The following is a 13942-nucleotide window of genomic DNA, read 5'->3' on the forward strand; positions in this document are numbered from 1 at the left end:
AATTATTGTAATTAGCAACTTTTCAACTTTGTTCATTTTTTTCATGCTCTAATTACAGTGTATCATTGTAGTAAGGGTAGACAGTTATTAACTGTTTGAAACGTCTAGTTACATTCTGCTCAGGATGGTTCTTAGCCAGAGATTGATTATGCTTATGTAAGTGAAATCTCACAGGCTGAACCCTGCAGTATTACTTCTTGATTTAATTTTGTTTCTTATTTAAATAAAATCAAATACTTTATCATTTGTGTGTTTTACAAATGCTTGTAGGTAATGGGTATAAATGGCAAGGTTTTGGGGGCAGGGGCAGCAACAGGGATGATCAGCAGTGTAAGGCAGCTGGGGACTACCCCTGCACGGGTCCCAGCCAGCTCTGCAGCCCTGCACACCAACACGCAGCCATGTGGGAGCCTGTGGTGCTTCTGTGAAAAGGTATCTAAGAACTGGCAGTAAAGGCTGTGGTACAAAGGAACTCGGTTGGGGCAGCAGGAGGCACTCCATGGCAGCTCCAGGGGTGGGTGCCACATGCATGCCACAAAGTTCAAACAACATGTCCTTCCCCAAAACAACTTTATTCATTTGCTGTCACTCTTTCTAAAAATTACCAATTTTCTTATGATGTGCATAGATGAGAGATGAGTATATGTCTGCCCCTCCATACAGTTAATCCAATCAGGGTGTTCTGTGCTAATGCTAGAATAGATATGCAGCTGATATGTAACACCACCATAGAACAGAAGTGTACATTTACAAAACAGATTAGAACATATTCATTATTAAACATGGGATCTGTCAGACTGCTCTTATGATACCGAACAAGTATTTCATCTTCAGACTATGATTTCCTTATGCAGTGTAGATTGGTGGCAAATATCAGGAGTTCTGTGTGAGTCCCATGAAAGGAAACAAATCCAGTCTATTTTGCAGCTGCTCTTTCCATGTGTCTCTGTAAAGCAGAATGAAATACTTCCACAGCGAAGTTGACATCCTTTCTAGTAATGCACATAGGAGGTTTAATTCTAAATGTCTGAGAAGAGAGGGGGGGGGAAATTATAATTGTACAGAAATCATACATTTTCTAGCAGCCTATCTAAGTCAGCCGTCATCTTCACCTTCAGAAGTGTGAAAAATAGTATCATAGGAGGACAGCAGAGCAGGGACAGAGGGTTCTGAAAAATGCACTCTAAAGTGGGGCAGTTCTGGACTTGACTGCATCCAACTCCCCACTCCACTCTTGTGACAAAGCAACTGCCTCCAAAAGAGTCCTGACTGGAGCAGGTCGTGCCTGCAGCTCTGATACTGCATACTACTATGTCTGCATACTACTCCAGATGGAGCTAGTATAAAACCTTAGATGCGTTTGTACTAAGAAAGAACAGAGGCATAGGTGTATTTTCCTTTCTGGCAGCTTTGTCACAGGGAAAGGTAATAGTTACTGAGAGTGGCAGCCTCTTGCATTTTGTCAGCTGATTTGCTGTCATAGGCTTTTTTTGAGGCTTCTAAAAAGAATGTATTATGAAAGAATCACTAAATACTAACTTGCAGTTAGCGTACTATAACTTGAATGCATGTTGATCAGGAAAGGACACATGCACAAGTTTAACTTGCCAAGAACATAGGTTCTTAAATCCAAACATCTGATCTATATATTATAATGTTTCCAAGTGTACTTAACCTCCATCAGAATCCTAAACTTTCAGTTCAAATTTTTCTGTCATCATATCACAGGACTTATGCAGCAAGAGTGGAATAATGGTCTTTCCCACCCACATCCCAGCTGAAGCTAACACTCCCAGATAAACAACACTCTTGTGAGACAGAATCAGATTTTACTACACTCAGAGCTGCAGCATGTTACCTGTGTTCTGGGCTGTGACTTGTGGAAAAAACAATGAGGTGACAGATGCAGTGTCTTATTTATTTTAGCCATCCTGCATCCATCCATCCATCCATCTCATACAGAAGCTGCCTCCTCTCTGTCTGAGGGCTTCACTGACCCAACCAGCCCCGAGGCAAGTCTCTGCTATTAATTCACATGCTGTAAGAAGCTGGCAACACAGTGCCCTGGGTACAGCACAGTGCAGCACTGTGCGTCGTCAGTTGGCGTGGGCTGATGCCCATTCATGTGCAGTTCTCGCTTTTGTGCCATGTTGCTGAACTTGCCATTAAGAACTCTCTGGTTTTTTTTTAATTACCATACAGGTAGAATGTTACCAGCTCTCCAGACTGAAAGAACTAGCAAAACCAAACTTGTTCTGTACTGACAGATCAGGTGATAACTTGAACAGTAGCAAAGACTAAGCCGGCTGGAATATTGCTGATTTCTGCTAATTTACATAGACTATAGTACATTGCTTTTCTAGGGAAAGTTGTCCCACTAAAGGAAAATTCCAAGCTTAGCGCTAGTTCAGCGTACTTGAAAAGAATCAGATAGCTCCTGCATGATTTATAAAATAAGCAAAATTAAACAGAAATAGATCCTAAAAATATACTTTTTCTAGTTCATTTACTGAAGTCAATTTAGCTTGAGGGAAATGGGATGTAGTTCACCAGGACAGAAAATAAGCGCTATGTATAACCAGAGGTTCAGTACCTGACTGTAGAGTCCTCCTCTGCCGATCAGAACCCCCATGTCTTTACAGTCCTCCCAGATCTGATTTATTTCTTCAGCTGGAAGAGGGTGGCGACTGTCCTAGGGAAAGCAAATGTTACATTTCAATATTCTAAATCAGTTCGATGAAAAGGATGTATATTCTGGGCTCTCCAATACATTCCACTCCCATCTCTGGCTGAAAACATTAGCAGCATAATTTATCTGCTTTCTAAGATGACTTTATGAAATTCAAGTACACAAGTCACAGTTTACTCAAAACTTGTGAAATATTTGAAATGCTGGAACTTTCTGGCTCATTTTTTGCCAGAGCGATGTTTTCTCACTTCACAAGCTGTTTTTTAATAGAGAATCTTCCTATTATTTCAACTGAAATAAAATGTGATAAAACTTTCAATGGCACTGTAAATTAGGAGGAATAAAGTAAATTACTAACCTTATCTGTCACCATTTCTACTCCAATCATAAGTCCCTTGCCACGGACATCTCCAACAATCTCGAATTTATCCCGTAGTTTAGCCAACTCCAGTAGCATGTATGTTCCCACATCCTCACTGTTTTTTTGTAGACCATCTTCTTCAATAGCCTGGTTGAAATGATGTAATATGACAGCGTTGCAGGAAAAGCTTCCAATACAGTTGGTTAATCCCCATTTAGCTTGATGACGTTACATTTATCTCACTTCCTTGCAGACTATGTTCCTTCACTACCATGGTCCTTAACATTTTTCTTCTCTTATAATCCTCTAATGGCATCAAGAGTACAACTAAACATAGTATTTCGTTGTTGCTGTGGTGTTTTTCACATTTTACTTATTAGTCCATAAACATAATCCAGTAATTCATGCTCACATGCAGTCGTAACTGAAAAATACCTGACAAGCAGGATTATTTTCAAAAATCTTATCAGAAATATTTAAATTCTTTCTCAGTATCATGAGAAAAATAAAATTTGACAAGGCATACCTATGTGTATTAGGCAGCCTTTTAGGTAACAATTTGAGTGTTTTAATTAGAATCATCAGCATCATGCTTTTTAATCACAATCTTCTTTTTGCTCCTTATTCTGTTCTCCTTCATCAAAGCTCTGACATGCAGCCAGCTACCAGAGCTTACACACACAAACCATTTTATGAACTTAGTATTTGCATTAAGAAAATTCACGTTAAAAAAACAAAAAATACAACTACAGAAGTTACAATGGGTATTTCTCCTTTTTTTTTTTTTTATTTTTGCCTTGTCTTTCAACTCCATTTTGTTATCCCTGACTCTGACAACTTCCTTGGACTTACTTCAGATCCAGGCTCCAAGTTACTTCAGAGCCAAAAAAACCTAAAACATGTGTTCAGACTTTCTTATTTGTAAACTAGTATTTCAAAACCTTTTTATTTATATAATAAATACAGATTATTACATACCATCTCATTAAATAGCTTAAAAAACACCCAAAACATTCATGAAAGTAACATGAATAGAAACAGCATTTGCTGTAATGAAATGAGATTCAAGGACAAACGGTCTGTACATGATCAGGACAAATTAAATAGCGACCTACTGCCTGCTGACTGATTTCCTGCTGGATAGTAAGTGAAATATGCTGCAAGTTTTTTCTATCTATTGTCTTTTTCATGTGGCTTTTTTTTTTTTTTTTTAAAGAAATTCTGACCTTACATATTTTTAACTATCTGGTCATTAAGACATTCTAGGCATAAGGTAAAAACTGTGGAGTTAAAACAATTTTGTTAAGTATGTATGCCAGAGAATAAATTTGGTTTAGCTGAGGATTTGTGTAATCCTGTGAAAGAGTGAGCTAAGCCTTTTGAGAAAGTCCTTTCCTACTTTTTTATTAACAAAGTAAAGAATGTAAGGGAGATAAAAAAACATGATTCTGAAAACATAATTAGAGGACTCCTTTCTACAGGGATGAAAATCTTGCAAAGGAACTAATCAGGAATTTTTCTTACACACAGGGTACATAAGCTATGTATGCATAATACATGCATATGTTTATGTATTTTATACAGTTATTTTTAAAATTGCCCACATAAAACTTTATAGTAGGAATAAATGCAAATAGATTTCATCTTTTGCTACAAGAAAAAAGTGTGGAATATGTAAATTCACGTAACGTTCTCCCTACATCAAGAACAGCAGCTCCAACTACGCAGGCCAAAGGGCTTCCCCCAAACGTATTAAAGTGAAGGTTTTGAGCCAAGGAACTTGCAATCTCTGAAAGAAAAAGAACAACATTCATTATTCTTACAGTTGCCTTATGTTTGGTAACTACTTATCTGCTTTAACTTAACTGTTAAATTCGCTGTGCTTCAACCCTGATTCTACTGGAGACAATGTAATTGGAAGACTTTATTTTTTGTCCTGCAAGTAGTCTGCACAAAATATGACTACTTCCAAAAACTATACTGTCTATCAGATGCTAGAAACAGACTTTTTAAAAAAAAGTTACATTTCTAACATATGCTGCCAATGTAAACTTCAGATGCAAACTGACATCTACAAATTTTATTCACTAGCTTCAGCCAGTCACTTGTATGACTCAAGTAGCTGGCTAACATGCTGCCTTACATACCTGCAGCACATTGATTAGTAAAATGGTGAGTTCAGTGAGGATTTCCAGGATCTATTACCAGCTCTATCAATGATGCATGAGGTCATCCCTACTACAGTTATACAACTAACCCCATTTAAATAAAGCTTTGGACTGGTGTAGCACAGCACTTGGTAAAAGAAGTGAGTAATGAGAATCCAATTCATTTGTCAAAAGATAGATTGAGATGAAGATCATTAATAAAGCTCAGCTGTTTGGACACATATCTCCCCAGTAAATAATTATTGTATAGTATATTTTGTAATTGCTCTATTTTACATCTTAGCAGAACAGAACACATACCTTTTGTTGTGACAACAGCTGCCATTGGAAAGCCATTACCAATTCCTTTTGCCAAAGTAACAATATCAGGGACTACATCATGTGTTTGAAATCCCCAGAAATGGCTTCCTGTCCGTCCAAATCCTGTCTGTACCTTTCAAAAGAAAAATCCAGAGAAATCCCCATCGCTCTGTCACGTTTTACAATATGGTTTCTCTTTCTTGTCTTTCTATTATTACTGATTTGCACTAAACTGCAATTACATCTGGAGTTAACTTGTATTAGGATCCTTATTCAAATGGATTTGCACAAAATACTATTTATTGTAATTGTGCTTTTCTTTCACATATGAAAGAGAGAACATGTCACCACATCTTAGACACAGTGAGATAAACAAATAAGCTGCAGCTTCCATTTCAAAATAGAGAGGAAATGCAGTTACTTACCACATTTCAAAAGCAACCTCATGATTGCTGATTTCTACTATTGCAATGCTTGAGGTATGTATCACTGTCACTTTGAAGTGTTTGCTACTATGAAATAGCTTTAGCTAGGCAAACTCTACTTATAAAATGTATTTGCAGAGGTACAACAACCAATTCCCTTGTAGAGTTTACGCATGCCAACCACACTCATAAGAGGAAGTGTACTGTGACAAACCTCACATCACAGCTGGCATTTATTACCTGCATATTTTTTGTAGATTTACTGCTCCCAAAAGGTAAGGACTGAAGTCTGATACTAACATTACCCGTGTCTAAAATCAGAATACCACATAGCAGAATAAAGGCAGTAAAAACTGGGAGGCTCCTATGCTTGGAAAAATGCACTGTGTTAAACTTTAGCTATGAAGTATATAGCATTTAATTTAGATTATTTCCAGGCTTCCAGTTTGCCTTCACTTGGATTCTTTTAAGACAACTTTCAAAGGTACCCCAATCTCTAGAGCTCTTATGTAAAAAAAAACCCACTCACTTCATCTGAAATACAAATGCCCCCTCTTTCTCGTACTAGCCGATAAGCTTCCTTTAAGAAACTTCTTGGGTACTGAACAGCTCCATTAACACCCTGCCAAGACAAAAAAGACAACGTCTTCACGAACAGACAAGGAAATGAGTTCCGCTGTGTGACTATCCTACAATATGAAAAAATAGCAGCAGCTATCAGGTAATAGCAAGACAGTTGTCTCGAGTTTCTGGCTTCAGCCATTAAACTGCTTCAGAAAGTTCCTGCTCAAGTCACTTGTTCCCATTCCACATGGCAGTCTGCTATTCTGTTAGTTGTGCTGGTATAAATTTTAGCTCCATGGAAATCAGTGACAAAAGCTGAAATTTTAAGACAGTGCATCCATTCTTTCAAATACATAAGGTGTTTAAGGCACTAAAAATAATAAAAATCATCAGAAGTCTATGTTTAAGATGTAGCTAAAGAATATTAGATTTAAGTGTTTCACACTATTTGTGCTATCACAATTGAGAAATGGCAAACTACCTACTTGAATTGGTTCAGCGATAAATCCAGCTATTGTCTTTGGCACTGAGGTATTCAGAGTATCTTTGAACTGTTCAATGTACTGGTCGTTTGCATGACATACACCTGTTTACAGGGGAAACAGTTTAAAGGGAATTTACTTAAAATGACACAAAACTAGCTTCAAAACATGAAATTATACATGTAATCAACAAGTATTTTCTGACTGCATGGTAAACATCACCTCTCAAATACACAATAAAAGGCTAAACATTAAAGGAGAGAGTCCCTTATTTTCTCTTAAACATTTATACTCTAAGGAATGCCAGTTGCAAAACAGCAAGGCAAAGCTGCCATATGGTAAGATGTTACACATTATACAGGTCAGTAAGCTGTAGGTTAGAGAGAGTGTTTGTGAATCATCTACACCAGCAGCAGGAAGAAGCAGACACTTTCTCAGGGGTTAATAAACATCAGCATGACATAAGGAATCGTTAGGTCAGTGCAGGTACGAGGATTCTGGAGAACACAGCTGCGTATCAGTATCTACTGAAGTAAAAAACTAAGCAATTAGTATAGATAATGCTCCCCTTCACTAGGGAGGGCAAAGCTAAAAAGAAAATATTGTGCTATGTATGCATGTGAATTAAAATACTAAAGAATGCCTGTTGAAACAGTGGAAAAAATTACTGTAATTGTTGTAACCAGGAGAGCAGTAGAAGAGCTTTCACATTGTGCTGTGTATGGAATGTTTTGCCTCATATAACACTTTTTGCCTATCACCAGCTTCAGGTTGTCCTTACTATTCAGATTATTCCAAAACAAAAGCTGGAGAGTTGTCAAAACTTCAGAAACAGCAGAAAACCTAGTCAACATTTCTGTTCTTCCAGATGTGCTAAACTGAGTTCCATAGCTTCCAGAGTTGATGATGACAAATGCTGGAAACAAAGGCTAGGATTCTAAGAAATCTGAAAATATGAGGTGTCACCTGCCCTAAATTTTTCTCAGTGGGAAGCAGGTCCCTGAGGTTCTCCGCAATATTGTCTTTGGTTGCTCTTGCAAATCCTAACCAGAGGTCTACCTTTCTTGAGGAGGTAAATATAACCTATTTCCACAGCTCTTTAGTATTCTCTCATCTAAAAGTCAAATACTTTTTGTCATTGACCAACCTTCAGAACAGCTGCATTTTCGAACAGTTTGCACTGGAGAATCTCTACAATGGCTGCCTCCCCAGGGACCACGAAAAACATCTGGTAACATTGTCTGTCAAGCACAAGAGAAATGGCTACAGATTTGATGACACCTTTCCAAGAGATGTTTTGATCATACTTAGGGATGACAAAAAAAAGTCTGTTAGAGTCAAAGGGTATACCTAGTTCAAGCAACTTGTCTGAAGAACACTTGTGGAGTAACAACAAACTTCCCCCTCAAGAAATGGTAGAACACAGACTGTTTTGGAACCAACAAATTCAGACTATTCCAGCAATAGTCACTCAATTGATGATTTCCTTTGTTTTGTTCTTTAACTTAGTCAGCAGTTTTGGTTACCTAAGATTAATAGCAACATTTTTAGAGTTGCTGTTAGCACTTCAATAACCCAAAGATAAAAATCTGAAAAATACAGGGAGGCAGGCAGATCTAGTAGAGTAATTACAGGCTGGAAATGGGGAGCTCCAGCCTTCTAATCCTAACTGATGATGAAATACCACATGACTTCAGGCAACTCATTTATTGAACTAGGCTGGGAGGCTGCTATAAAGGAGCCTTCTTATAGCCAGTGCCATGGCTGAGCTATCACCAGTTCAGAGCAGAGTAGCCAATGCCAGCTTCTAGTAGACAAAAAGTCATTCCCATTTGCTCAAGGGCAGGGAGATAACATGTTGCCATTTATCCCCAATGGATCTCATTAACCGGTATTTCCCCTCTCGCTGAAATGAGGGACATCATACTTTTTTTTTTTTTTTATTCCGGGGAGGATCTACTTCAGACCAGCAGAAAGCAGCTTTGTACAGATTTGCAAAAAAAAACTTGAGAAAAAGGGTTCTGAGTATTATTTTGCACCTTACACAGACTTCCATGCAAGCACCAAGCACAACTAAAGAACTGTTGACCACTTGTGTTATGGCTGTCCTGACTCCAAATCAGTGCAAGTAACTATACAGAGAAGGAAAGGGGACTCTGTCTGTTCTTGTGCTTACACAGCAGGAACAGCTACACTGCTGTTTAGTTAGTGACTATAAAGCACTATGAGGATAGAAAACGTATAATTGTTGAAATATTAAATCAAACTGTTAGTTACCCAGATTATTTAAAGAAAAATATAAAAATCTCACTGTTGAACAGCCAAAGCCATTAGCAACACCATGCTTATAAAGACCAATAGACGTCAATCCCAGTGCGTAAGGGCTGCCTCCATGGTATGCTCCTCTGTGCAAACAAACAAAGCATATGAACATCACTCATTTCCAAGAAGAGACCGTAGCAACATTAGTTGTGAAAAGGCATGCTTCTGAGCTACAAATTATTGGGGAAAATGTGCACTGTTACACTCAAAACAAGAAGATTCCTACTACCATTTTTTGCTTTGGTTTTGGAATATATGGATTACCCATCTGCATTGGTTTCCTTAAATTTCAAGTGATAAAATTGTGAGGTAATGTTTGCAAGGAGAAGAGAACAATGATTGGAACCAACAGCAATTCAGACATTGCCTCATGAAATTCTGCTCTACCACCTGAGCCCCACAGAGCAAACATCTCTGTTCTTTGAATCTTGGGAACTGCTGGTCTCTCCAACAGATGCTGCCAATCATTAAACTACCTGGTGGTTTGCTGCCAGTTTATAAAGTTCATTAATGAGAATATACAAGCAAGGTGGGTACCCAATATTCTGCTGAACAGAATAACAGAAAAACACGGCTCTTCATAGCAAGGCCTTTTATTCTAATATTTGAGGTCACCTGGGATGCATAGTGAAAAGAACTACTTACCCTGGTGCTTACATAGCACTCACCCCTGCACCACCTTTGTCATTAAGCCAGAAGAGCTGTTTATGTACCTAGGCAGTGAACTATAGTTCAGGGATCTGGCAGAAAAATAAGGCAGAAAAACAAACAAAACAAAAAAATCCTTCTGCCAGGTTATCTTTCAGCCTGAGCAGTTCCCTGCTGTGGTTCACTGCACCACTATTCCAGAGGTACCTTTGTACCTCCAGAAAGAGGGGCACTGCAGGGGTGGAACAAAGGAAGAAAGTAGCAGTTGCTGAAGACTGCTCTGGCCCTGACCAAAGGTCCACCGAAGCACACTCTGAACACAAATACTAGACCCTTTTCTAATTAACAAAAGCAAAATTTGCAAGGTTGAGTTTTGTATGCAAACTAGTCCTAATATACTGTATCAAATCTTGAACTTGTTTTACCCCTCTTTGTCAAATAAAATAATTTTATAGCATTCTCATCAGCAGACCTGGGGTTAAAGAGCTCTCTATTATTTCTTGGTTTAGGCATATAGATACTTAGCACATACATGAGTTTTGTAAAGATCTGTCACCATTACCTGAAACAGATGATGTCGAAGTTACGAGTATACAGCCTTGCCATGAACATAGCCAAATCATTGGCTTCTGACCCGCTGTTGGTTAGATAAACCACCTACAGGAGAATGCTTAGGATCAGTACAGTGCACAACCACCACCTTTTTGTTTGGCATCAGACATGTCACTTAGTAACATTATGAGATATAACCTATCCCTACCACAAGGTGACTTCACTGCAATAAACTTAGTGTTGCCCATACAGTATAGATGAGGACTAAACTCAAGCTCATCTACTCAGAGCAAGTACAGAAAAATCTTTAAGAGTTGGAGTCTTCAGGTTTTCCTAAGATGGAACAGTGATTCAAAGAAAAATTAAAGTGTCTGGGTCAAACTGAGCATGACTGACTGGACAGAAATAATCTTTGCACAGGTAAAAAGGGCTGTACAGTGTCCCTGCACGTTAGGTGTTTGGAGTGACACACAGAGACACAGCTATGGAACAGAAGAGGTAAGCAGAATTTGCTTATTGGGAGCACATGAGGATTAAGGGGATATCCTGAGATTTGCAAATAGCTCAAATTCTAGTGTTACTGACTTTAATTTTCAGATGTGATTGAGATTCTCCACTGCTTAAACTATGAAGATGCTTTAAATTTGTTTTTTTACTCTCCTTCCATTTTTGAGATTATGATAGTTTCACACTCTTCTGCTTGCCCAATTTCATTTTATCAACAGTTTATTTTATCTGAAAACAAAATCAATATTTTTCTTACTGTTTCTGGGCATATGAAACATGACATTTTATTTCAGTGTCAGTAAAGCTCACTGTGCAAAGCATTGTCAAATACTTTTCACTGTGAATTTTCATGAGATCATGGCTGCATATAAGAATAGTTAACATCATCTTAGTTCCTTCAGCAATTTTTAAGCTGGCAATGCTTCTTCACAGAGACAACTGGAGGAAGAGAACAGAACAGGAGCTTGGGATACTATGCTTGTCTACATCTGGGTCTAAAGAAAAGGCCTTGAGTGTCATCATGCTCTCTTTATCTGACAGTCTGTAGTGCCCATACAGATTTTCCCTCCACAGATAACATGACTCTCATTTATTTAATAAATATTTTTATATTAAATGTTTCTTTTAAACAGACAACAGCTTCAGCAACCCCTGCTCCTGTTGGAAGCAAAGTACCTTAAGTGGATCTGGAAGAAGAGAAGTTAGCTTTTCAGCATACTCCTGGATTGATGGGTGCATGTAGATATTAGTGGTATGCCACAAGCGAGCAAGCTGTTTCTGGGTAGCCGTAGTTACCTTCCTGCATATAGCACAAGAAGAGACAACAGGATTCAATTCTATACACAGATGCACTCACACATGCACACACCTACCCGTTGTTAATTTTGAAAACGTAGACACTGCGCCATTTGCCAGATGGATAAACAAGTAGAAAAATGAATGAATTCTTAAAAATATAGTGGAAATTTACCTTAATGTAAGTGATACATGACAGTTCAGTGAATTACATTCTGATTTTAGGGACAGTGCCACAGATTAACAAAACAAAACCAACATCGGTATCTTTTCCTGTATTTTAGAGCATAAATCAAATAGTAACATACTTACGGGTGGCAGTGACCAACACTAACAGTGACAATTCCAGCAAAGAGATCAAGGTATCGTCGTCCTTCATAATCAAACAACCACTGCATATGTCCTTGATGCAGCAACAATGGCTTCTTGTAATACATCCGCAGTGAAGGAGAAATATTTTGTTCACGAATCTTCTGCATATGTTCATATGGATAGGACTGAGTAGAATAAAAAAGTCAGTATCTGTTTATGCTTTCTAACGATCCAGACTAATGGAACTGTAGTGGATCATATAGATTACACAGCTGTCTACAGGGGTTGTTCACAAAACTAAGATTTTAATAAATTCTGGCACACATGGGGTACTACAAACCTCTGAAATTCAGCTTTTGAAATAAGACTGCTGTTCTGCACTTCTGGCTAAATTGTTGATTTAAAAAGCTTTAAGGAAGGCATAATTTATAGAATTGTCACACAGGTACATCTGTAGGTTATATCCTGGCTGAAACAGAATTCTTTTTTTCCCAAACAAGCAAATTTTATAATCATATTTAATGCACTGACTATTTATAGCAGTAGAGCCTATCACTCAAATCTAGTCTAACTTAAATTCATTGTAGTATGTATGACTTACTTTGTATTTTTCAGGTACAAAATCACAAGGAGGCATTTTTGCTTGCGTGGAGACAGAACTTTTCCATTTCTGCTGCCTACAGGCAACTACAAAATAGTAAGAGAATTATCATACACTTATCAAAGTGCACATCTGAACGAGTTTCTCAGTAAGCTTGTTCAGAGAGCACACACGCTACAGTCAAAGCAAGTTTTGTTTGGGGTTTTTTTTGTGTCAGAGATCTTCTTGGGGGAAAAAAAATATATGTAATATCTTTGCAAAGGCAAAACAGATGTAGATTAACCCCAAAAAGCACCTCTCATCCACTAAAACTCAGTTTTCAGTTTTACATGGACTTTTATTTTGGCAGAAAAAGAATTAACCCCCCCCCAACAATCAGCTTCTAATACAAATTTTTATGTGGGAGAAGCAAGAGTAGGAATCCTCTACAGGGGTGACTGCAGCACAGGCAGTGCTCTCAGGGACCGGGGCATAGTCCCAACAGACCTAAACAAGGTGGGCAAAGCAGGGTCCACTGAGAGTGCCCCACATAAATGGAGGAGATGAATCAGGTCCAGGGTCCACCCAGGAAGTCCAGTCAGGAGCAGCAGCAGATGAGGCCAGAGACAGGGCTGGAGACAAGGCTACAACACAGGTCCAAGGTCCATCGAGGAGACAGGGCCAGAGGCTGGACTGCTGGCAAGGCTGAGGCAGGACTTACAGCGCAGGGCTGAGCTGAATCAGGGCGCCTGGGACATGGGCATGGGCAGAGACCCCAGGTGAGGCTGCTCAGGGCAGACAAGGTATGCTCAGGGCCCCGACAAAGTCTCACTGCCATCTTCCGTCCTCCTTCCAAAATCCTAAAAAAATCACCTGTCCTACTTTTCCTTTAACTTGAAGTGTAATTCAGCAGGTATCAGAAAAAGTTATTATTGAAATACATTCTCTTTTTTCTCTTTTCTGCATCTGTAACATTATCTGCTGAGAACTACATATTTATTTTTAAACGTCTATGGTTTTAAACATTTTCTAAAACACTTTAAAATGTAACTGAATGAAGATTAAACTTCCCTGAAGTAAATGACGTACACTGTCACTCTCCTTACATCCACCGATAGCGCTAATGAATTAGTCAAGAGCCCAGTCTCAAAAACATTAATTAAAAACCGTAAGTTAGAGAGGTTCTGCTTTTGGACCTCTTTCAAAGGGATCTACAGCTACACCAAAAGCGCTTCTT

The 13942-nt window shown here is 38.5% G+C and overlaps 1 protein-coding gene across 1 annotated transcript; it reads right to left on the reverse strand.

Moving 5' to 3' along the window:
* Positions 1–916: 916 nt before the first annotated feature.
* On the reverse strand, positions 917–12812 carry AGXT2 (alanine--glyoxylate aminotransferase 2; the record flags this gene model as incomplete). Its single annotated transcript, XM_010289059.1, has 13 exons — positions 917–1027; positions 2594–2692; positions 3048–3197; positions 4751–4839; positions 5519–5651; positions 6473–6565; positions 6993–7093; positions 8137–8230; positions 9301–9394; positions 10522–10616; positions 11694–11817; positions 12126–12310; positions 12727–12812. Coding segments are annotated over 13 exons (1454 nt in total), but the record flags the coding sequence as incomplete, so codon positions are not given.
* Positions 12813–13942: the final 1130 nt, after the last annotated feature.

Source organism: Phaethon lepturus, unplaced genomic scaffold (genome assembly GCF_000687285.1).
Source record: "Phaethon lepturus isolate BGI_N335 unplaced genomic scaffold, ASM68728v1 scaffold16736, whole genome shotgun sequence".
NCBI lineage: Eukaryota > Metazoa > Chordata > Aves > Phaethontiformes > Phaethontidae > Phaethon > Phaethon lepturus.